Source organism: Gopherus evgoodei, chromosome 1 (genome assembly GCF_007399415.2).
Source record: "Gopherus evgoodei ecotype Sinaloan lineage chromosome 1, rGopEvg1_v1.p, whole genome shotgun sequence".
NCBI classification, from domain to species: Eukaryota; Metazoa; Chordata; order Testudines; family Testudinidae; genus Gopherus; species Gopherus evgoodei.
This window is the reverse complement of record NC_044322.1, coordinates 172,098,515-172,123,028: the sequence shown is the minus strand read 5'-3', so window position 1 is coordinate 172,123,028 and position 24,514 is coordinate 172,098,515. Positions and strand designations below refer to the sequence as shown.

The 24,514-nt window shown below is 39.9% G+C and overlaps 3 protein-coding genes across 6 annotated transcripts in view; 2 read left to right on the top strand and 1 right to left on the bottom strand.

Moving 5' to 3' along the window:
• The window catches only part of JAM2 (junctional adhesion molecule 2), a 51,929-nt gene extending 37,774 nt beyond the window's left edge, over window positions 1-14,155 (top strand). The window contains exons 3-10 of the mRNA XM_030579661.1: window positions 364-477; window positions 1,733-1,885; window positions 3,663-3,868; window positions 5,325-5,427; window positions 7,414-7,521; window positions 8,985-9,000; window positions 10,415-10,454; window positions 13,264-14,155. Of these exons, the coding sequence (XP_030435521.1) occupies window positions 369-477; window positions 1,733-1,885; window positions 3,663-3,868; window positions 5,325-5,427; window positions 7,414-7,521; window positions 8,985-9,000; window positions 10,415-10,454; window positions 13,264-13,296 (768 nt within the window). The 5' untranslated portion in view covers window positions 364-368 and the 3' untranslated portion in view covers window positions 13,297-14,155. The remainder of the gene's footprint in view (window positions 1-363; window positions 478-1,732; window positions 1,886-3,662; window positions 3,869-5,324; window positions 5,428-7,413; window positions 7,522-8,984; window positions 9,001-10,414; window positions 10,455-13,263) is intronic.
• Window positions 14,156-15,108: 953 nt separating this feature from the next.
• ATP5PF (ATP synthase peripheral stalk subunit F6) lies at window positions 15,109-24,167 on the bottom strand. Of its 4 annotated transcripts, none has more exons than XM_030579701.1 (4): window positions 23,872-24,167; window positions 22,228-22,420; window positions 18,120-18,244; window positions 15,109-16,362 (listed from the first exon to the last, which is right to left on the bottom strand). In XM_030579701.1, the coding sequence occupies exons 2-4, from the start codon at window positions 22,395-22,397 to the stop codon at window positions 16,334-16,336; spliced, it is 324 nt and encodes a 107-aa protein (XP_030435561.1). In that variant the 5' UTR covers window positions 22,398-22,420; window positions 23,872-24,167; the 3' UTR covers window positions 15,109-16,333. The 4 variants fall into 4 exon arrangements, with proteins under 4 accessions (XP_030435561.1, XP_030435542.1, XP_030435532.1 ...); XM_030579682.1 differs by lacking the exon at window positions 23,872-24,167 and adding an exon at window positions 23,634-23,713; XM_030579672.1 differs by lacking the exon at window positions 23,872-24,167 and adding an exon at window positions 23,585-23,684.
• Window positions 24,143-24,514, top strand: part of GABPA (GA binding protein transcription factor subunit alpha) — a 47,884-nt gene continuing 47,512 nt past the window's right edge. The window contains exon 1 of the mRNA XM_030579641.1: window positions 24,143-24,229. The gene's annotated coding sequence lies outside the window, so the exon portion shown is untranslated. The remainder of the gene's footprint in view (window positions 24,230-24,514) is intronic.

The window sequence follows — 24,514 nt, the reverse complement described above, 5'->3', positions numbered from 1 at the left end:
TAATTATACTAGTGTTCTTTTCTTCCTTAGGCCAATCTGTACTAGAAAAGGTATGTCAGTAGAGCTGTACCAGCAAACCCACCTAGTAGACACACACTTTCTACTGCCAAAAATGTGGTTTTGCCTGTATAACTTATACCAGTTCTCTTTAAAGCTCTACCGACTTTACATTCTCTCTCTAAATTCTGTTCTCCATTACACTTGTTTATATTTGGAGTAAATACAATAATGTCAATTTTAAAAGCAGGATTTGATTGTCACTGAAGACTGAAGCCCTTTAATAGGAAGAATATTATGATCAGTACTTTGTAATTATACCAAGCACAGAGCTAAAACACTGATCATCTGTTTTGTTTTCCCTAGAGGCTATGCTTAGCTGTAAGTACTCAGCTGGAAAGGGTATTATTCCAAGAGTAGAATGGAAGAAACTCACAACCCGCGATGTCTCATTTGTGTACTACAAAGGTGACTTAGTAGGTAAGAAGCTGCAAACTTGTAGACTGATGGATTAAAATGAAATTGCTAAAATGCAGTTTGGTTTCTTTTCTGAAGAGAATAACAATGACAAAAGGACTTTCCAGAATTGGTTTTTGAGGAGCATATTCTTGAATAGCTTTCCATGCTAATAGCTACTATATCTTTGATGATATTAAATATTTTAACTTGGAGATGTAGATGACTCTTTTATACTGTTCCATTTAGACTTCAAAAATGGCATTGCAGGTTCCCTGAAGCCTTCCATAACCTGAGCACATTTAAATAAAATTATCTGTCCTTATTGAAAACTTTATGATCCTCAGAACAAGCTTCTGAAAGATTCTTTAAAATAAAGCTGAAGACTTGAACATAAATGTCATAGTAATATATGCAGTATAGCAGCATATTTTAAATACACCTCCATTCTTTTTAGGACTAGAACATAAGAATAAGTGTTCTTTCTTAAAATGACTTATTTCAGCTTTCCATTTTGAGTGAAAAGTGCATCTCAGTGGTACCGTATACGTCAGCTATTTTTATTGTAGCCTTGTTCAAAAAGTTGTACTTATTTTTTTCTGTTTTCAATGGGAAGTTAGTTTTGCCCTCATAACACACACACTCCCACAACTCAAATGTCTGAAAGAATTTTGTGCCAACTTAAAAAAAAAAAATCACCTTTAACCAGAGACCAAGTATAGAAAAAAATCAGCCCACAAGGTGAAAGGTGTGTGATAACGGAACTGTAATGGAGTCTGGATTTTTTGAAAGCTTAACTAGAGAGCTTTTGGCCAACATTCTCTGTCTATAATAAATGTCACTTTTAAGTTTCTTAGATGATGCAGATTTCACCAAGCCACACAAGAGCATTGGGGAAATGCATGTGCTGCTAAATTCAAGATGGGTCTTGGGATTCCAACTCTATAGGCTATTGGAAACTGGCTGTGTTTCATAAGTGATGCCTTTGGTTTGTGAACAAAGGGTGCAGGGTTTGGGCTTAAAGTATCGCCTTGTTGCCCCTAAAACTTATTTGTAGAGTGGAAGTGATAGTATCTTTGGAGAAAAGTGCTCATATTTATTGTCCTTCAGTGGAAAATGAGGCACAAAGATGATCAAGATTGAAGAAGTGAGCAATGATTGATGACCAAATGCATTGTGAGGTTTCAAGATGAGCCAATGATGCCCAGTGATATTTTATTTTTATAACAGGCTTGAACTGCAAGGAATACTTTTCCAACTGTCATATTCTCTTTTAAAGGTGATCTGAAAGGCCGAGCAGAGATGATAGATTCAAGCATACGAATTAGAAATGTGACCAGAAAAGATTCTGCGAGATACCGTTGTGAAGTTAGTGCGCCGACTGAACGGGGACAAAATCTGGCAGAGACTATTATTACTCTCACAGTGTTGGGTAGAAACCTAACTTTGACTATGGGTTTTTGTTGAGGTCAATCCTAAAGGCAGGGGGATAGGGGGAATTCAGTGTGGATATTTTTCCTCATGTACTCTTTTATTCATAAGATTGTTTGCCAAATGAATGATAAAGTGTAGATTCTTTTCTGGCTTCTCTTTAATGTTTTCACAAACTGCATTTACCTTCTTTTGACCAGCTCTAACAAATAATTAATAATAGGGAACAAATCTACCCTCACCAGGCTTGGATTTTCAAATGGGCCTAAGGGAGTTGGGCGCACAGCTCTCATTGACTTTTAGTGAAAGTGGGTACCTTATTCTTAGGCCCCATTGAATTTCCCAACACTAAAGCAACTATGACAGCTTAAAGTGCATTGATAATCACTGTGTTGATAGAAATAAGTCCAAAACACACAACTGTGAAGAGGCCAGTACTAGCTCCAAATTCTGATTAGGTTACAAGTAAAAGTCAGAGGTTTTCTCCTTGTCCACCTAACAAAATTGCACATAGAAATACTGGCCTCTCTTCTGAAGAAACCCATGTCTGGGCTGGCAGATATGTTATCTGGATCGAGGCACACTGGCACACCTGTATATGGAAAAGGCTTCACTGGATCTTTTTCAGCAACTGCCAGTATGAAGACTGGCTGATGTTCCTCATTCATAAGTGCTGGAACTGCCTTGAAGTGGTTTCTGTTATATAATACTCCTGGGGGAATTCTGTGCCAAAAAATTAAAAATTCTGCAACAAAAAATTAAAAATTCTACGCACAATATTTTGAAATTCTGCAAAATTCTCCATATTTTATTTGTCAAAATAAATATGATCACACCAGTTTCAATTTTTTGGTTATTTATTTCAAAATACCTGTCAGCAAGTATGTCTGTAACAATGCAGACAATAAAAAAGATTCAGGGAATGTTTTTTGACAAATAGATTCCTTATCGGCATATCAATACAGAACACAAAGCAAAGTGGGTATTTTTTTCATTTTTAAAAAAAGCCACAGTTTGATGATTCTTGGCCTTTTGTGGTGACTGAGCAAATGTTTGAAGTATCATACTGTAACTAGAGCAGTTCAAAAAACTTTAATGAAAGTTTTTCCACCAAAAATTACTTCTCAAACTACATGAATTTTTTTTTCTGTGAAAACATGTAATTTGAAACTTTTTTGAAACCAAGGGAAATTCTTTTATTTTCTTTCCTTTTCCCCCTCTTCACTAGTTCAGGGGGGAAAAAAATGGGGAGGGGAAAGAGGGAGTTGAGAGGAAGATGGTCAAAAAAAAGGGAGGGGGGATTATTTCAAATAAGTGGAAACAACAAGAACAAAATATTTCAACCAAAAAAAAACAATCCATGGAAAGTTTTGCCTGACTCCACATCCCCTTGAGTCCGTGGAACTAAGTGCTTTGCTGGCAGGATGGAGGTGGGGAGGAAGGGTTGAGAAGTTGATCTTGGATTGGATGGTAGCCACAGGGAACAGAACAAGGGAGAGGCAGCACCAGGTTGAAGGGACTGGGAGCAAGGTGCTCCTTCCCTTTCCAGGGTCCTAGCAACCCAAGGATTTTTCTGCTTTCTCATTTAGTGTGGTGTGACCCATTGGTCACGCCTGGTGATCTCTTTCTTGGCCATGCCCCACCAGTCTATCCTGTTAATTAATACATCATGGGTTTCTTTGGATTGTCTCTGATGCCTAAGCAAATGTTGAAATAGAAATGTGAATGTTAATTTAAAACACTTAAACTGTCAAATAACAAATGTTTTCATTGTTCAGTGGCCTCGGCAGCTCCATCATGTGAAGTGCCCAGCTCAGCGATGAGTGGAACAGTAGTACAACTGAGTTGTAAAGAAAATGAAGGGTCTCCTGCTTCTGAGTACAAGTGGTATAGGAATGGTGTTGCTTTACTGGAAAATACAGGAACAGGCAGTGCTAAAAGAGGAAACATTTCTTACACCATGAATAAAAAGACTGGAACATTGGTAAGATCTTGTCCAACGCCTTCTTTCAGACACAAAAGTCAAAAGAAAACTAAATGTATTATTCATGTTACACTATGACCAAGGATCAGGGCCTCATTGTGCTAGGCATTGTGCAGATGAGAAACAAACAAAAAAAAGTCCATGCCCCAGAGAGCTCACAACCTATATGTCAGACAGGATACAACAGGTGGATGAAATACACCAACTGGGTGAGAGTGGAGTGAGAGGATGAGGTAAAATAATTTAGCAGAGTTTTACAAAATAAACAGAAGTTATAGCTTGCCATGTGTGTAACCAGTGCCAGATCTGGCATCACAGTACTAAGTTTTTTAAGGAGGGATTTAAAAGAAAATAAAGTGGGCATCTTGACAAACTTCCATGGAGAGTTATTCCCAGGCATAGAGGGCAACATCAGAGAAACAGATGTTTAGGAAATGTAAAAGTAACTTTCCAGATATACTTAGAGGGCCCAATCCTGCACCAGTAAAGACTGGAAGCAGGAGCCAGGCCCCAAATCAGCATAGGTATCTTTTCCAGAACTATACACCTCTTTTGAAGAGGCTTCCATGGATGCTTTTCAATTATTATTAATACATTTTAGTCCAAGACTTTCCAAAGTGACTAGTAATTTGGGGCATCTCACTTTTATGAACGATCAAAGTCATATACCTTACAGGAGTCTGATTTTCAGAAGGTGAATGATCAGCGCACTCTTAAAATCCCACCCTTTTAAGGTGTGTCAAACTGAGCACCCAAAATCACTAGTCACCTCTGAAAATCTTGGCCTTAATATATAGTTGTGGATCTCAGAGAGCGAGCCTAATTACAAAGCCCACTGAAGTCCATGGAAAGACACCCACTGAGTTTGATGAGTTTGGGAAAGTCCCCACCTTTCCCTTTCTTGTTGTTTATGTGAAATAGTCATCAGTTTCATCATACATCATTTTGTAAAAAAAGAAAAAAATAACCCATAGTTCAAAGAACTCAGTGTCTAAATGGTATCAGTGCAGTGCCCCTTGTCCCTCAACCTCCAAATTTTAAATCGCATGGTGATAACTAGGGCTGGTTGGGAGTTTTTTATCTGAATGATTTTCTAACAGAAATGCAGTTTCCACAAAATTGAAATTTTCCACAGGGAAATTTTGAGTTTGCTGAAAAAATTCAATTTTCCACTACAAAAATCAAAATAAAATATTTAATTTTGGGTCAAATTCAATGAAACAAAATGAAACATTTCAGTTTCAGAAATGTTGAAATGTTTTGTTTTGATTAAAAAAATGTTGAAACAAAATGTTTCTGAATCAAAAGTTTTTGGAATTTCTGTTTTGTTAAATTTCAACTTGTCATCCAAATTTGGGACAAAAACAAAAATGTCAGAATTTCCATGGGATGGAAATTGTAAATTTCACTCAGCTTTATTTGTGATTCTTTTTTTTTTTTTTTTTTAATTTAACAGCTATTTAACACAGTTTCAAAGAAGGACACTGGAGAGTATTACTGTGAAGCCTCTAATGGAATTGGACTTCCTCAAAAATGCTCTGTGAAGCGAATGCAAGTTGGTAAGTGTCAAAAACAAATAAGGCAAAAAAAATCTGTAGATGAAAATGACTTTATTGCATGGCACATGTAAGAAAATAAGACTAGGTTCAAATTATACTGTCTTACTCCTCCCCCAGAGTGCTGGAATCAAATGCAATTACATGATGCTTGTTATGAATGCTATTTATGTAGACATTTTGGCTGCATAAGTCACTCCTCTTCTAAAAAGAAGCAGTAGAGATTACTGTATCTTACATAAGGTTGCTTAGCTCAGAGCGCTTTAGAATGATCAAATGTCCAGCTTTCAGAAGATTACTATGCATTAAATTCCACTGAACAATAGTATATACATAAGATATTAATATTTCAGAACTTCTTGTGGAGGCTGTAAAGTATGACCTGCAAGTAGGGTGACCAGATGTCTCGATTTTATAGGGACAGTCCCGATTTTTGGGTGTTTTTCTTATATAGGCTCCTATTACTCCCCATCCCCTGTCCCAATTTTTCACACTTGCTGTCTGGTCACCCTGTCTGCAAATCTTGTTTCACAGATATTTTCGTTGAGTCAATTTCATGTGGGACTTTAATGCAGCAACTCAGAAAACTCTTTCTGATCTTCATTTTCTTATCTGGAAAAACAGTAATAAATGTGACATTTATATCTGGTTAAAGGGACACTGTCCAGGTTGATAGGCCTAATGTTTGTTTTGTTTTCTGCTCCTTATCTGTTTGCAACATCCATGTAACTTGTTAGATATAGAATTTGTTTTGTAAACAAGTCCATCTGTGATTTTTTCCCTGAAGAAAAAAAATATATTCCAGTAGCCCAGCACTCTTGAGTAGCTCTGCAAAATCCCACAGCAGTGCATGCACAAGTGATGGAGAGAAGTTGGTAAGGAAATATTTCAAGCTTCTAGAAGGTTTTAATCACCTTGAAGGGGAAAATGCTTCTAATGGATGGATTCTACAAAATACCTTGGCAGTGACCTTTTAAACAGTGCTCTAATATTTCTTACTCTCGCAAGACCTGGTTCAAAGCCTGCTGAAGTCAATAGGAAGACTTTGGATCAAGCCTTTTAATGCATTCATGTTGTATTTGAGTAACTACATGCTATCAAGGCAGAATTCCTTTAATGGGGAAACATTAATTCAAGTCATAAATTGATACTTATCGACACAAATAAGAAGTGTTTTGGACCAACGTTTTCAAATCTGTGTGCCTGTAGTTAGGCAACCAAATATGTATTTGGACATCTAAGTAGAAGTGGCCTAATCTCTCCCCCCACGAGGTGCACACTTACAGCTCTCATTTATTTTAATGGGAATGGGGATTGCTCATCACCACAGAAAAATCAGGCCACTTCTAATTTAGGTGCCCAAATCTGGATTAAGGAGTCTAATTTTAGGCAGCCAGATTTGAATACATTGGCCTTGGTGGTTTAGTTTTTAAAAAGCCTCACATCCATTCACGTCAGAAGCCATTAAGTTATGCATATGATTCAACTGCATGAAAATTCTTGGTGCCACAAATATCATTCTGTGTCAACAATTTCATCAGCTGTTACATTACTACTATTTTAATCAAACTAACTTAAAACAAATATTTTCTAACAGCTGTTTCCATTTACAGGCTTCAGGGTATATTCTCCCTTTGATACATGTAACTTGAATGATGCCAGAGGTTAGGCACTTATCTAGATGAGAAAATATCCCCTTGTCTCTATCCAGTTTTTGACTTTTTGGATCATATTAAGAATTTGAGGTGTGTTAAAAAGCCTTGTGCTAATGAGGGTATTATTTGGTGGGTAGTAGAAGTGAATGGAATAAACATTTTGAGAACTTTTCTGGTTGCTAGCAACTTAGATGTCACAGTCATTTACATATTGCATTCTATAGTTATCATTGCCACTGCTCTCTGGAATTTTTATAGTGGAAAACTGTTACAATGGCAAGTTTTTGTTTTGGGGTTTTTTTTAACATTGGATTTATTTTGTTTTCATTTACAGATGACCTTAATATAAGTGGAATCATAGCTGCTGTAGTAGTTGTGGCTCTGGTAATGGCATTATGTGGCCTTGGGGTATTTTATGCACAAAAAAAAGGTTACTTTTCAAGTAAGTCAAGTTAAATCTTGCCTGCCTTATAGACATCAGGAAACTTGCTATGACTAAATATTTCTACTATCTGTAGAGTATACTCCTTTTTCATGTAGGGTCTGATTCTGCACCATTGAAGCCAATTGAAGTATTGCATCTTTCTTCAATAAGTGTAGGATCTGGTCCATAGTTATTTGTTCTGCCTGTCCCTTTTGATCATACCCAGTTTATTTTTTGCAGTAGAAAATGAGATAGAAATAGCAGGCCAGTCACAAATTGCTGCTGAAAGGGAATTTAGGCAAATCCAGAGGGTCTAAGTAAGCGCCACAAAGTTATTTCTTATGCAAAGTTAAGATACTTTTGAAAATATTAGAAAAAAGGTTAAATATTTTCTCTTGTCTACAATTCTGTTTTCCACAAATGTTCATGAACTGAGTCTGAGAATTGCTAGCTCACCCAGTCACTGATGGATGCATTGAAGAAAATGAACTCTAAGCTCAGGGGAGGCAGAGCCCAGGATAAGTAATTGCTTGGCTACAAAGTCTAACTGATGAAAGAAGTTACAAATTTCTTCCCCAAAGTGTGCCATAACAGGGCTAGTGAGGAACATTGTGGATATGAGAAAAACAAAAAAGTACCTGAAAGACATTAGATATAAATTTATTTCTGGCCAGAATTCTAACATGTTTACTCATGTTTAGTATCTTGCTACACAAGTGTTCCCATTTAGCAGGGTACGAAATAACATAAAAGAAAAGCAACAAAATTACTCCGATGTGTTGTATGGTAGAATACTCATGCACACATATCAAATATATGTGTGTGCATATGTACATAAAAGTGACATTATTGGTGGTTTGGGTTTCTAAAATCTGTCTGTTCCAGTAAAAAGAAACAATGTAAACTGTCATTTTTAATCTAAGATGTAAGCAGTACTAAAACTTGCATCCTAGTGGAAATGGACATGCTGACTCCATCTGCTGGACAATAATGAAAGTATATGTCAGGAGAACTGATGCTTTTATTAGATTTCGTAATAGCTGGGCAACTTCCCCAGTGTATTTACAATAGGGGTCATGGAATCTAATACAATGAACAGGCAGTGATGCAGGAAAATGTTTCGGCATGTGTCTGAGAGAGGACACACAGCTTTTTGGAGTGTAGGGGGGAGTGAGGGCTGAAGATTGATTTGAGAGCAGTTTCACGAGAGCAGGTAGTTGAATGCTGTCAGAAGTAGACTATTAACTCGAGAGGAAAGGGGGCTTGGGCAGCTTTCCTGTTGGCTTATCCAGACAGACTGCTGCCAAGGGAATCACTTGCTCATCCTCCAGTAAGAAACATAGTTCAGATGCTACTATCCGAAATTAAAGGGATGAAGAAGGACAAGAATTAAATGTTATCCACATGAGATATTTCAAAGGATGTTTATTAGGCAGGGAAATTACTGTGTGCTAAAGATGTTTTTTCTTTTACTTTTCCAGAAGAAAGCTCTTCTCAGTAAGTATCTCACTTTTGGGTAGTTAATTTCATTTGTGCTTCTGATGGTGTAAGAAATGTGATTCTTGTGCAGGGCTTTCCACATCATTATTATACATGGGGATGTTTTGTGTCCTTAACCTTATTTTTGGATAACCTGTTCTGAAATATTCTTCAGGCTGCTACTTTGGTGGCTGGATTTTCTCACTATGCTTACTAAGCTGCATACTAACACCAAGCCACTAGTAATAAATGAATCATCCAATACTTTTGTTAAACAAACAGAGGTAAATTTTCAGATGGCTGTCCCCTCCCTGTTTTGGTTATCATTCAAACCCCTAATTCAGCCGCAGACTTAAATCTTGCTTGGCCAACTCCCTGGTTGTGAATGCAAAATAGCTAGGTAGAAGATTTTACGCAAATCTGTGTCTGCAAATCATTTTGGAAACTGGTCATCAGCCAGGATGAAAGTATACACCTCAGTCTTGCACTAAAAGATGGAAGTGTGCTAGTTCTGTGAAATCAGCAACTGTACGTACAGTACATGCAAGCTGATTTTACAAGATAGGCTGAGATACATGCTCACATATGAGACTAATATTGAGTCCTTAAAGTGGAGGCTGGCATTTCTTCTGTCTAGCTAAGCTCAGCATTAATAACTCTCATTCTTGAGTGAGGACAATGGCAGGAAAAAGCAAGTAACTTATTAAAAGAAGATATCGCCAAGTACTTCTTAAAAATACTTTGATACTTGTTTTATAATGGTCATGAATATAATGTACATCACTATATGAGCCATAACCAGATATGCATCACATCCTGGAGCCTTAAGGCAACAAGCCAGGGAAGCTAGTTTGGCAGAGGCTGATGATGCAACAATTTGTTGTCTAGAAGCTCCCCAGGGAATTGTCACAGGTATTGTAATGGACAGAAGACAATGGACATGCCCCTAATGTAAAATGTTGCTGTCTGTGCCTCCAGAGAAGAGGAAATTTTATGAAAGAGCTATTTCTATTACGTAGTATTTTCACACATCCGCTACAAATCTTGGTAATTGCAAGCTGTGAAATGGTGATAACTTTCTTTACTTGGTCAAGATATTCTCATAAAGTAATCTGGCTTTAGTCAGATAGGAATGCCTTTCATATAGCACATTGCAAAACATTGCTTTACCTCCTGAAAATCAGTGAGCCCCACAAACTCAACCTTCCCTTCATGTATAGATGCTTTATTGGCATACCTTGCAAAGCCATTTACTGTGCCTGTTGATTGCACAATATTGTTTCTGGTCTTTTATAAGATAAGAGCTCAGATGAAACCAGGATGGTGTCTAAAGTGGGAAAATTTGTGTATAAATATGCTTCTCCAAGAACTAACGTACAAGCAGATAAAAATAAAACAGTTAATCTGCCTTCTTTGTTTATTACACTAACAGGAAGAAGAGTTCTGACTATAAATATACCCCAAGTGAAAAGGTGAGTGTATTCAGCAATCAGCCAGGGCATTTGTGGGAGCTGCCCACCATGAACCAATTAAGCTTCCATTTTCTGTGACTGCTCAGTTCATTGGCCCTGAAATGAATAAAGATTATACACTTCCTATATTTTGAAAGAACAGAGGTTAGTCTCAGTACTTTTTGTCTGAAGAACAGTTCATGGTTTTGCTTCTAAGAAAACACTTGGATTAAGCGAGGGAAAATTTACAGCTTTAATTAAACACATGGCGTCAAGTCTAATGTGAATTGGAACCATCTTTGCCTTGCCTTATCTTACTGAAATATTTTACATGTGTACCATGGTATAATAATCCCAGAAATTACAAAATCATCATTTGACCAATGATCAGTTTGTTTTTTCCTGTGTGTGGAACAGTCGACTTCCAAAGCTCAAATTTGAGATCTATGAACACAGTTTCTACCACTCTCTCCCTCTTGCTACAGGAAGGTATGGAAGGGAAAGGGACCCTTTGGGGCCTTTTCCATCCTCTCTCCCCCACGTCCTCTTAAGCAGAGAGAGCAGATCACAAGGTGGAACCTAAAGCATTGCCTCTCTTCTCCTCCACACCCTATCTGGCAGCACTGGAGAGTAAGACAGCAAGCTCCTTACTATGTGCAGTGCCTGCCAGCAGGTGATATAGCCATGTAAGGAATTCTGCAGTGTGACCAAGAATATCTTGATTTTTCGACACTAAACATGTATACACTGCAATGCTCCACTATGGGCAAGGTAGCCAAAGCGCCCACTCTGGCCACCATTTTAACTGAAAAACTGAGGATATATATATATATATAATGAACTTGTGTGAGTATATTATAAAGCTACTGGCATTAGCCATCAAGTGGAATGAACAGGTACTGAAAAACCACTAGAGCAGAGGTTCTCAAATTCTGGTCCACAAAGCACTTGCTGCTGGTCTATTGAGAGCTGGCTAGTCACAGGGCACTGGCAGCTCTATCTCCCTCCTTATATCTACCTGCTAAATCAAAGTTTATTAAAAAAAAAAAAGTTAAAATCACTTTCCATGTAAAAAGAACAGGATTACTTGTGGCACCTTAGAGACTAACTAAGTTACTTCTGTTCTCCTGTTCTTTTTGCGGATAAAGACTAACACGGTTGCTACTCTGTTGTTACTCACTTTCCATGTAAAGCAATTGCTGAAGTTAGGCACACATTGTTACACAACTGTGTGTGTGTGTCTGAGAGAGAGGTGTACACAAGATAATCAAGATGATGTACACTATGAAAGAGATCTCCTACACTAGAGAAGACCCAATGGCTAGATTTGCTTAGAGAAACATTGGATCTGTAGTAATAGCTCAGCTTTGCAACATATGTCAAGAAAACTTAACAGCACCTGCAAACACTTCCTAGTCCACCTTCACTACAAACACTATCTTCTGCAACGTCCTTCCCCACACTGATGCACTCAGAAGTAGTCCCTATGTCCTCAAACCTACATTTTACATTGCTCTGCTCTACCTCTTTCACTTCACAACTGTTTCTCACACATCGGGCAACCATAGCACAGCACCCCACCACCTGCATTATTCAAATCCTCCCAACAAACTCAGTCACACACCTGATTTACCCAGCTCATCTCACCCTCCAGTCCTCCTCCTATTCACCCAGTCTCAGCTCTTTCCTGTTCTATCAACTTCATCCATTTACTTCCCTTCCTCACTAAAACCCAACCCACAATTACTATGTTCTTCAGTGTACCTCAGCAATAGTGCCAAAATTAGAGCAGATGTCTCAGACATCAGCCCGAGTCACTGGCTGCTCCACTTGCAGCATTACTTGACCCCACTAAGGGGCTGGATATTCTGCTTTAACCTTGCTCCAGTGGCCCCTTCCCTGAGCTGCTGGGATCTCTGGCTGGAGGAGGGGACCAAAGAAGCTGGGCAATGGGAGGAGGCTGCAAGGTGGCAGCATAGGACTGGCTTTGGCTGGCCCTAGCTTCCTATGGGGAGGATTAGGATCAGTAGGCAACAAGGCTGACTAGAACAGAGGTAACTCCAAAACACCAGCTAATTTTAATTCTCACAACTCATGGTAGGAGTGTCTCCAAAAATTTTGTTGATCCAATGCAGCTTCTGCTGTTAAACTGATGCAGTGAGTGGTGCTCCACCTACAGGTGTAGCTATGAAATAGCAACAGCTGCTCTCGGCCTACCAGATGGCAGTCAGTATTGGTTATACCGGCCACCGTAAGTGCTCTATGAAAGCTACCTTCTGTCCTTAAATCTGAACACCAAGGAACTTGAGCGGTGGTTTTTGATTTCCTCTTTCGGTGGTGAAAATTTCTTGATTTGTCTCTCTCTCTTCACTGAAATACTGATAAACTGTGGTACGTTCATAAACTGCAGTATAACTGCACATCAGCAGCAGCTATAATTGGAAAGAAACACAGCAGTTTTACCTTTTTCCCCCTTGATCTTTAATTCGTCCCAGTGGGACACTTTTTGAACATAGTAGGTATATCATGTACAAATGTGTTTTGTGGGCTTCAGTCCTCAAAAGGAATTGAAATGTTATGCTCACTGATGAGCCAGACTTCACACTTAGGCCAGAGGTTTATCTGCCTACTATTCTGTTGCTCTCGGAAGGGGTTTGGTCTCATTACTAAGACTTCATAGCATTTTGTGTTGCCATATGCTTGGTATTTGCTTCCTTGCTTTTGCCAACCTGGAGACACAAGTGAAGTTCTACAGATGTTTAAATGTAACAGATACGGAAAGCATTTGAACTATAATTTGTCACATTACCCTCTTCTGTTTTTCATTTAGGATTTCAAGCACACCAAGTCCTTTGTTATTTAGAAGATTTCAGCCTCTTTGAGGGACACGCAGTGATACAAAATATTAAAGGGATTTTTTTTTTAACTTCTGCAAATATTTGGATTTGTTTTGAGATGGCATACACTGAAAGCAGAGTTTATTGAAATGTCTAGGATCCAATGTTACAAACCTAATCATGGACTGTACAACTGTTCATATTAAAATACCATTAATTCTCTAATTTAAGTATAGTAGTATGTAGATAATATAATTTGTATGACTGTTTCTTCTCATCTTGTTTATGTATATACACAGCAAGGGGACTCATTATTAAGCGAATTCATGCTCATGATCTTTACAGATTAGCCTGGTGCTTTGTCGTGTCTACATCTGAAAGACAACATAAAGGGCTCTAACTTTTACCGTTTTTCAGTTTTGTTAGTGCCATAATTTTTCTAATAATCTGTCAGACCATGCAGTCAAGTAATCAATTATTCTGATATTGTACAAGTATAAACTTGAGTTATGTTAACTGTGGTTAATCCTCTCTATAATAGAGAACCTCCAAACAGTGTTCTGCTGTAGATGAATGCTTTTCAATCTTTTTTCATTGGTCGATTCCCACAAAATTTCAAATGGTGGTCCAGACTCCTTCAGAAATCTTAAGACATAGTTTGCAGACCTCAGGTTGAAAACCACCGCTGTAGGACAAATGTTCAAATCCCAGTGCTAAAGTGTGTAGTTTTTTTCCTTCTAGGAAGTATATTTAAGATCTGTGAAAGTTTCTTTGCTAAAGATTGTATGTGTGAAGGAAAACAGTGCAGTAAAACTGATGCAGTGTTAGTGCCTTGATTTTTCTGTTGAAGTTCAGTTTTACAAATAAATGATGCTTAGTGTCTGATGTGCTGTCTACTGTGAACTTGCTTTCGGAGGTCTGCAACTATCATTAGATTAATTTGTTGCTGAAATATGGTACTCATGGTGGCGTTGAACAGTCTGCGTGATAGTCTTCAATTACATGTTCCTTTAGCTCCAAAAATTTTGCTCTCATATTTCAACTCTAAAATGACAGCCATAGTAATCAGAAGGAGAAACTTGTTTTAGCGAGTATGCTTTAGCTAGAACATGCACTTTGACTATCAAAGTTGAACTAGGCGGACAGTTTAAATGCAGGAAAGCATCTGTATTCTGGATGGCCCATAAGCATTTGCTGGATTGTCACTGACTTCAGTTGGTCATAAATCAGCATCTAGTTTTGTTACTTATGCTCTGTGCTGTATGTTCTTTCAAATGCTGGTGTGGCAGTGCAAAAGTGCCACAGAAGCTTTATTTGAGGTAGTAAGATGAAAATGAATACAACTGCTACCTATGGTCCTGAACTGCTTTAATATTACAACCCATTTATTTCACTGTCCCCACTCCTCATACTACAGGTATCTGGATCAACGTGCAATTTTTTTCAGAGAAGCTGTGTGAAAACTTGAGGAGCCAGATTCTTTGGCACCAAAATAGGCCATATGGGATTCTTGGAGCAGCAGAAACTGGACGTTGCTGCTCAAAGCGAGCAGTGACGTTAACATTTAAGGTGCCCTGTTTCTCACTCCATGGGGATTAATAGTTCATTTAGTGAACTATCATTCAGGCTGCCTGTACATTGTCTGATTAGCTCACGTCTAACAAAACAAGCTACAAGTTTTAAATGAATGCTTAGATTATACAATAATTCTCAAGAAGGATTGATTTGAAGAGCAGAATATTGTGAATTCCCTATACAAATGTAGCTGCTAAAAACAGTGGGCTACAGGGGGCAGGAGTAAGCTAAGATTTCTTAAGAAATCACACCAAATACTGAAATTCACTTAAAGGAACAATCCTACTTTTTAATCTTAGCTAAGAGTGCATACATCTAACAGTATGATAAATGAGAATATTTTGCAGTTTCATGGGTGAGTGAAACTTTATAGAAAGTCTTAATCTTAGCCCTGAAAAGTTTCCCTGACATAAGCAATAGGAAAAGGATCATTAAACTACTGTGACAGGGGAAGGCAAAAGATAGGTATATACTCTGCATTGTGGAGTAAAATAGTAGGTAAAGATGAAACTCTACACTTTGACCTTACTGACTGCCTTTGATATCACAGTAGTGTTAAGTCCTGTACTCCTACCAAGGGCTGAACTGGGGGAAAAAAGCATAATGGATCTGCACCAGGTACCGAAGTGAAATGTTACCGAGATTGCAAAATGCTCAGTTTATCTTGTTTCCTTGGGATCAAATGCCATTCAGATAAGTCAGCTCACTGTTATCATTTCTCTCCCTGTACTTTGAGCAGCTGTAGCTCAAACCTCTGTTGGTGTTTCAGGTAGACAGGACTGAACTTGAATAAGTTTCATATTTTGATGGGGTCTTCAGGAACAGACTAGAAACTTTAGTACTCAACTCTCCCCCAAAACCTCAAGTTTTTCATTTAAAAGAACAAGATAGCCTCTTCAAGAATGTTCTGGTGCACCAAGATTATATAAAAGTCAGTCCACTTCAGCTCATGGGCTCTGCACAACTGGAGGATGAGCTGTAATGTTTGAATTCCTGAATATGTCTAAATAAAATTTTACTATTGCAATAATGTAGCATAGAATGATCACATGCATACAATAATGCCATACTTGCAGGCTTTATCGTATTATAAGATTTCAGTGACATGATTAAAATTTAGGGAAGCGCAGTTCTTTTCAATAGGAAAGGTATCATTAACTTTAACTGTATTTTGCACTTAAGTGGTCATTTGGTTTTATCTGGATACTGAAATGTCATCTCAGTAAACAGTGTTTAAACACTGGATAAAGGACTATGCACTTTATATTTGATTTCCAAAAGTGAATTTTATGAATGGCAGTTCATATTGTCATATTGTGAATATTCATATTTTATGAATATGGCAGATCATGTCGTACTTGTACTGTATTGAGTTCAGAAGTCAAACAAGTATTTGAAAGTGAAACTCCACATTAAATTACAACTGCTGGCCTATTTAACAACTCCATGAAAAAGATGACAATGCTTGGAATGCAGACGTCAACCACATCATTTTTGAGACTCTTCAAAGTTGGGCTCTAGGAGGAAAAAAAATGTCATTAGTTTCATGTTAAAATGCTCAAGTTCCAAATACTGCTCATAGATCAAGTTCAGGTTCTAGAACAGGGGTAGGCAACCTATGGCACGGGTGCCGAAGGCGACACACGAGCTGATTTTCAGTGGCACTCACGCTGCCCTCGTCCTGGCCACCAGTCTAGGGGGCTCTGCATTTTAATTTAATTTTAATGAAGCTTCTTAAACGTTATAAAAATGTTATTTACTTTACATACAATAATAGTTTATGTATTATAGACTTATAGAAAGACACCTTCTAAAACGTTAATGTATTACTGGCATGCGAAACCTTAGAGTGAATAAATGAAGACTCTGCACACCACTTCTGAAAGGCTGCTGACCCCTGTTCTAGAAGAATATAAACCATGGACCCATTTACTACTTCTAGTGATCTGCAGCTAATTTTGCAAACATGCCATAAACAGGTGGGGGAAGCAAAGGGACCTTTTTAGCACAAGTTTTTTTAAAAGAGTTTCTTCTTGAATATGGAATATTTCCCTAGAATTAGCCATCATGTATCTCCTCCTATATGCATTTGATGTTTACCTACAGCCAAGGTAACTTACTGCTAACTGGCTTGCAACTAGTTCATTAATGGTGTACTACCAGTTTTACCAGCAAAGAGAGAAATCTTGCTACCTACCACTGACTCTCATAAAAAAACATAATGAGCAGTAAAGTTAAGATATGAAACTTTAAAGTAGTACACAGACTAGGTGAATAAGAAAAATTAGTTCTTTCCTGGAGAGAAAAGACTCCACATTATGATTTAGTATAATTTAAGCCACAAGGGAAAATTAATCCTCAATGACTCAAAACTGGAAGAGACTGCCTTATGCTAAAGAAATTTAGATTACTTTGTCTGTACTAAGAAAATGAGTCAGCAGGTAAGAAAGTTACTCACTTGACTGTATGAGGAAGGGATAGTTCAGAAAATAGCAACTCACAGCAGTATCTCATGTAACTAAGGGGGAACTCTTGAACTAATTAATTGTCTGGGTCTACCCCAGGCAGTACCTGCCTGCCAAACAACTGGCAGAATGAAGTGCCAGGCACAGGGGACCTAGTCCTCATATAGGGATTTCTGATCTTCCTATCCTCTTAGATCACTGTAGAGTCCATGGAGGATGGCAGATGACAGAGAAGACTTCTGGTGGATTTGGCAGTGACTTCACGACTCACTTTATTCTTTAAAGTAGCAGTTGTGTGACACTAGTTACAACACCTCTGCTGTTGGTGCCTCTCTGGTGGAATTTTCAGACTGAACCCTCACAGCCACAATCCTCTGAAGTTAATTAATGTGCAGATGTCTGTGCCAAATCACCCTGGTCTCAAGATTGTCAAGTGACAGCTCTTAGCAAACAGCAATGTTGTGCCACATGATGCCTGGCAGCAAGCACACACTGTGCTCTTGACCAAAGCTCAGTTCAGGTCTCAGGAATGGAAAGTGTGGCCAAATACGTCCTCAACAGCAGGAACAATCGTTGCAGGAGCCTTAAGTGATACCAAGCATACACTGCTACCACAAAGTTCCTATTTGCCAATCAGACCGCACATATACCATCCCCAAGAGCAACAGAGTCCTGCTTTCTCCCAGAACCAAATGGCTGATTTACCTCCAGGTCACTGGTCACAAAAGGTTCTATATTCCACTATTCATCCTCTCATTTTCACACTTATAATGCAAGAACGAACAAACAAACAAACGCTGGGGACTCACCCTCAAATTTGAAGTCTGGAAATTTGGTCAGGTCTCCCCCACCATACAACCGCTGAATTTTGGCAATTTCTTCAGCCATGTCTTTCTGGTATTCAGGGCCTACATCAGCTGGACCACCAGCTTTCCTAAATGCAGAAAATGTCCAATGAAAATTTTGATTCTAAACATTTTACACAGCAATTTTATCATTTAAGGGCCTAACCTAAAGAGTAAGATAAATGGCTATACACCCCCCCAAATAAGTAAAGCAATTTAAATATTTTGAAAAACCAGAGGTAGAGAGCATACTAAGGGGTACATTTTTCCCTTCTGGCATTTGAAATCAGACATATTAGCTTAACTAAAGCTAAAGGAGGGTTTAAAATGGAAAAAAAAACACATTTCTACAAATATTAGCCAATGTTCCTTTAATAGTGTAGATTCTACAATCTAATTTCTAAGTGGCTGTGAATGGAGACTTGGCAACAAGGCATAATTCTGTTCGTAAGCCTTTAAAATACCTAGACAAAACTTCCTTGAAACATACTACTATTATTTTTTAGGCTAATCTGCTAGAAGGGAAGATCAACTTCAAACCAAGTTCTTGAGTAAGAACATTAATACCAGTAAAATGAGGTGATGTACCACCAAGTATACAGGTAACTTGCCACAATCAGGGATGTACTTCCTAGTCTATAAAACTGCACACAAGAGCAGCCCTACACACTACTTAATGGAAAACAGTGTTTAATACCAAAGTGAAGCATCAATTATGGGTGTTGTTACAAACACATGCTTATAACCAACAACTAGTTTCTCAATTTGAAAATCCATGTTTTCCCCCAGGGCAATACCAACTCCCTCAGATTTATATATAGTGACAATACTATATATATGTAGTTTAGTCATTACACATGAACTCACATTATAAAATGAATATTCTAATTGAGGGATTTTATTCCTATTTAAAATTATTATATTTACCAAAAATAAAATCTGCTAAAAAGAAATTGAACTAAGTTTTAAAAGGGGCTTAGAGGTATTAGGAATCCAATTTCAGTGACTTTCAACTAGAGTTGGGTGACTAACTCCCTTAAGTCCCCTTGAAAATCCCAGTCTAAAGAATGATTACATAAAGAAACAAGTTCACTCATTCCTTTGCATTTTCTAAAAAGGACAGTTATTTGTAGATAGAAAAATAATTGAATTCTGCCAGGCTTAATTTTGAAAAATGTTATTTAAGATTTTTTTCAATTAACTTCTTATTTTTACAGTTGTGGGACACCAAGAGGAGGAAGAGCTAGAGCAGCACTGACAGCAAGGCTGCAGGGGGCACCTTTGACAGTGGGCCAGAGACACCAGATCCCTGCAGGCACACAGACTGTTACTGTCATATTTCTGCATCTGTTTCAGTATGTCAGTTGCAATTGACATTTACTGACTTGTAGCACCTTAGACACTAACAAATTTATTTGGGCATATGCTTTCGTAACACGGCTACCACTCTGAAACCTGAAGTCATGTTTTAGACATCTAAACATGGAAATATTGATGCTTTTCCACCACCTTCAATACAGATCTGATACCTCTTGTTACAAAACTTGATTTCCCACCCATATTGTAAAAAACATTAGGAGAAAAATACTATGAAATTTAGTGGTAGTGTTACTACAAACCAGATCAATGAATTCCATTAACCTTATTCTGCCCTTAAATATTGCTTTAGTGCAGATGCTGTCCTACTACAGTAAGGAGAATGAGGAAATTGTTGCTGCACTGATCAGTTTACAGTCTAAAAACCACACGAATATTCCCAGATAGAATAATTAGAAAAAGATTGTACAAATGCAAAGAGCTCTTCAATCCAGTAAGAATCAAAAACTACCCACAGAGAGTAAGAGTAGCTACACCTAAGTTTTAATTTTAGTAGCCAAACATGAAAAGAACACAAATTTATCCAATGCAATACTTATCTGGTGCCAACTGCAGCTTTAAGAGCTCTGCAGCAACTGTAGCTAAATCACTTGTGGACAATTTCTCTTAATTCTCCAAGAACTTCCTCCATCATAGTATTTCCCCCCACCCCCCAGGTTTCTCATTTTAGTTATTTCTCTAAGTCCACCCCTAGAGAATCCCCTACAGCATGACATCCTCCATATGGAAGTATTTCTATTTTAAAAGGATATTTTCCTTTCCCCATCTCAAAGCTAGGAAAACTGATAGTTTGGTACAGATATGCTCTTTATTCCCCTCTTTTCACCATCACCACCAAAGAGGACAGAAGGGGAAAAAAAGGCAGGTGGTTTGGACATTTTTTTTCCTACTGATATTTTGGCTGGGAGGGGCTAACAATAGGAGTGCAGTAGCAATGTTCTTTCACTTGTATCTCCATGATCATCTTTCTTTTGAAAAAGTAATCTGTGAAATGGATTCTTACTTCCAGCTCTGCACCATATTTCACTCCTAGTTTCACTAAGGAATTCTGCAATAAAGAGATCTTCAAGCTGACTTCGACATATTTGAGCCAAGAGTCTGTTTTAAATGAAATTGTAACTTCAGAACATCAGTTCCCAAACAGTGGGTCCCAACCCTTGATGGAAGGGAGGCACCGTGACCTTTCCGGCCAATCTTCCAACCCTGGCCCCCAACCAGCCCCTCTCTCCCCATGGCCAGGCCACAATTGCTACCAGGCTGCTGTCTGTCCATTCACTGGCTGCAGCCACTTCCTCTACATTGTAACTACCTGGATCCCGCTCAAAATGCTGCTGCCTGCAATCCAGGTGAAATGAGAGCAAGAACCAGACAGCAGCAGCAGAAGCAGAGAGCAGCCTGGTAGCAATCCTGGCCCTTGCCCAGTTGCAGGGAGAACAGGGCCAGCTGGGGCTGCAGATGGGGACAGAGCTGAAAGGGTGAGAGCTGGACAGGGGGCTTGGATGGCAAGCCAAGCTGGAAGTAGTTCATGGGTCACCTTAGCAAAAAGTTTGTGAATCGCTGCTATAGAATGTACTACGCAAGTAGCAGAATCAGTACACTGATAAGTTTGAGAGATTTTGTACAAAATGCTAGCATTACAGCATTTATTAAATTGAATGAGTTTTGTCACAGACTAGGAAAATGTTATTAAATCTAAAAACAATCCAAAGTCTATTGCCAAAGAGATTCTAACCAGTTAGCTCTTTAGCTTGACCGCAGCCAGCCCTCCTTTAAACATACTGAGTGTCTCTTACACCATTAAACAGCTTTTATTTTGCTAAATACTTCTAATAAAATTGAAATTTGTTGTTTAAGAATTTTTGGTTAATGCAAAATCTTCCTACAGATAACAGACGAATAAAAGAATTTCTTGAGAGATGAGTAACTGGAGACATGTAAATCACAAAGATTCTCTCAAAATGTTGATATTCAAATGTAAAATTTTATTTTTATATTATATGATTTTATGTCCCACTATTTCTAGATGAATTTATTCAATTCTTACATTCTGTTTTTGGAAAGAATAAATGTAATTATTTGAGGTCAGTTAAAAAAATAGGAAAAGCAGTCAGTGTTGGCAAAGGAGCCGTTATCTGTTCACATTTTGGATAACTAAGCCAACACAAAGTTTTATGGCTACTGTTCACTACTCTCTTACCCTCATATACAGCTTTATAAAAGTAGTAATAAGGACAAAGTCAACTGTAATAATAAATACAGTAACCAGTAAAGACTTAAGTCTGACCTCTCTTTTTATTGAGGTGTTCTAGATAATTTTTTCTTGCAAATTATGTATCAAGTGTTAGTCCTCAAGGACTGCATTTCTGTGTGTAATTCTAAGATTTCATGAAAGAATATTTTTGTAACATTCCTCCGTGAAGCACAGATACACCTTTAACACCTGGGATTGCAGCTGCACAATAAGGAATTATTTCCTAGCCCACCTTCCTCTGGGCTTCAGAAGCGGAAGAACCATTGACTAGAATTTGTGCTAGGTCAGTTCTTGGGGCCTTTCCATGCTGAAGCTACAGGCTCTGCACTCAGAGTGCAGACCTAAAAGGCCTGATTATGAGGAATAATCCCATATTAATGTCTGATAAAAGTTTCATATTGAACTCTTTTACTTAATACACTGAATTACATTCCAATAACTTACTGGCTCTTCATGTTGTATTCTCTGATCTTGTCTATAAAGAGCTTCTGAACTGGATCAAGTTCCTTCGCCTTATTAAACGCTATAGCAGAAAGGCCAATGTTCCTACGCAAGTGTACTGAGATGGCAGAGCGGAAAATGGAGGAAAATCTGAATAGCTGTTGGAGAATCATGATGAATTTGCAGACGGTTTCAGCTAAAAACAAACAAAATGCATTAAGTTAGCAATTTCTTCCAGTTTTTTCTGTACTTTACATTTGCAAAAAGAAAAAAAATGTAGATCAGTTAAAAATGTGAACATTCTTAAATGCAGGGAAACACCAAGAGAAAGAAATAGTCCAACATTTTTAAATGAAAGAGTGACAATTTTGCTATACCCAAGAAATATACTTTTGATAGAACGTATCCTCATTTGACCTACGATTCACATTTCTTCCACATTGTCTGAATAAAAAAGTGTAACAAAACGCTAAAAAAAAAAAAAATGAACTGGCCATTTTTATTTGTAGTGCTTAGCAAAGATACCCGCATCTAAGTATTCATTTGGCACAAGGCATACTAATTCAGGCACAAAAATAAAGCTGATTAGAAAGTAGGTAGTTTTCACTGAGACTACAACAGGGATGAAAAGTAAGCTAGAAAATCTGCATTATTTGTTTTCATAAAAATACTGTACTATACTAAGTCAGAAATGTGTGATCTTTAAACCAACAATCAATGAACCTTTTAAGAAAATCTAACAACACTGACTGACATTTACATGGATCATATTCATATGACTACAAGCCAGGTTTTGTGTTTGTATGTTTAAGTGAATTAGTAATAAAAGGGAAAGATCTTCAATGACCGTCTCAACCATCTCAAAGTTAAAAGGCAGAGTTGGAAGGGAAAGCGCTGAAGAAGGAGTTTTGTACTTAGCTCAACAGGCAACTACTCCCAACCCCGCCCGGACCCGGCTCCCTGTGGGGCGCTGCCTGTCTAGACGCGAACCGTTAGTTTAAACACGTCGCCGAGCCGGGTTACCCCGGGGAACCGGTTACTGCGCCCACGCAGCCGAGCGGCCACAGGGCGGAGGGGATGAGCAGGCCGGGGCCAGCCCCGCTCGGGGCGAGGGATCTGCCGCTGACGGGGAGACATGGGGTGGCTCAGCCCCGGGAAGGGCCGGGGGTGGCGGGGCCGGAGGCTGTAGGAGACCGAGGCGAGCCCGTCCCGTCGCGCAGCCCGTGGTCCGGCCGCAGGAAACTTCGTCTCCGAGCGGCCAGACCCGGCGCCGGGCGGGGGAGCGACGGGGGCCCCGGCAACCGCTCCCTGTCCGACCGCAGCCCCCTCCCCCGACCCAGCGGCGGCCGCGGCGCGTTACAGGGGGCGGCGGCGGCGGGGTCCCTCTGCCTGGCTCCAGCTCCGGTCACCTTGGGGGGGGTCACGGCACCGAGCCCAGCGCGCGTTGCACCCTGGGAAGCCGACCCCGGCGGCAGAGAACTCCGAGGCTCGCGCTCCTCGCGTGCCTGCCCCGCCCCCGCGGGTAACATGGCGCCCCCCGCCGCCAGTTAGACAAGGACCTAGAGCCGCCGCGCACCGACAGAACGAGTCAATAACAATCCCGAGCCGCCACCGCCAGTAGCAGCGGCGGCACCGCTAACCACTCACCACCGGAAATGAGCAGATCTACTTCCGAGCCGGAGAAACCTAGGCCACGAACCCGGCCTTTAGGTCTCCGCGAAGTCCCGCCTCCTGCGCCCACTGATTGGCGGGAAGAAGGTGGAGCCGTGGGGGATGCCGGGAGTTGTAGTCCTTGCGCTTGTCGAAGGTGGGGGGGTGGTTGTGTTCGCGCTCCCGCCTCGCCTGGGCCCTGCACAGGCCTCGCCGCCCAATCCTCAGCGCGTTCCGCTCCCTTCAGTGCGGCGCTCGGGAGGCGGCGCAAGGACCCTGCAGAGCCGCCCCTAGCGAGCGGGGCGCGGGGGAGTCGTGCAGGCCGCTCCGGTCGGGGCGGGAGTTTCTGCGGCGGGTGAGTGAGGCGAGCGGGCCGGGGGGCCCGAGGCGCCCGAGGGAGGGGCGGGTGGACGGGAAGCGCCGCTCTCCGTATCCGGGGGAGGGGGGCTCGGGCCTGGCTGCGGCTCGTGTTTTGTTTCCGTTTCTCCCCGGCGCAGCGAGTCTCATTTCCGTTTCGGGTTCAAACAACAAGGAGGGAGGTGGCGGGGCGAGGGGCCGGGAGCAGCCTCCCCTCGCGGGCTCTGTGCAGTCCCGGGGGGCGACGGCATCCCCAGGGCGCAGCGTTGCCCGCTGCCGCAGG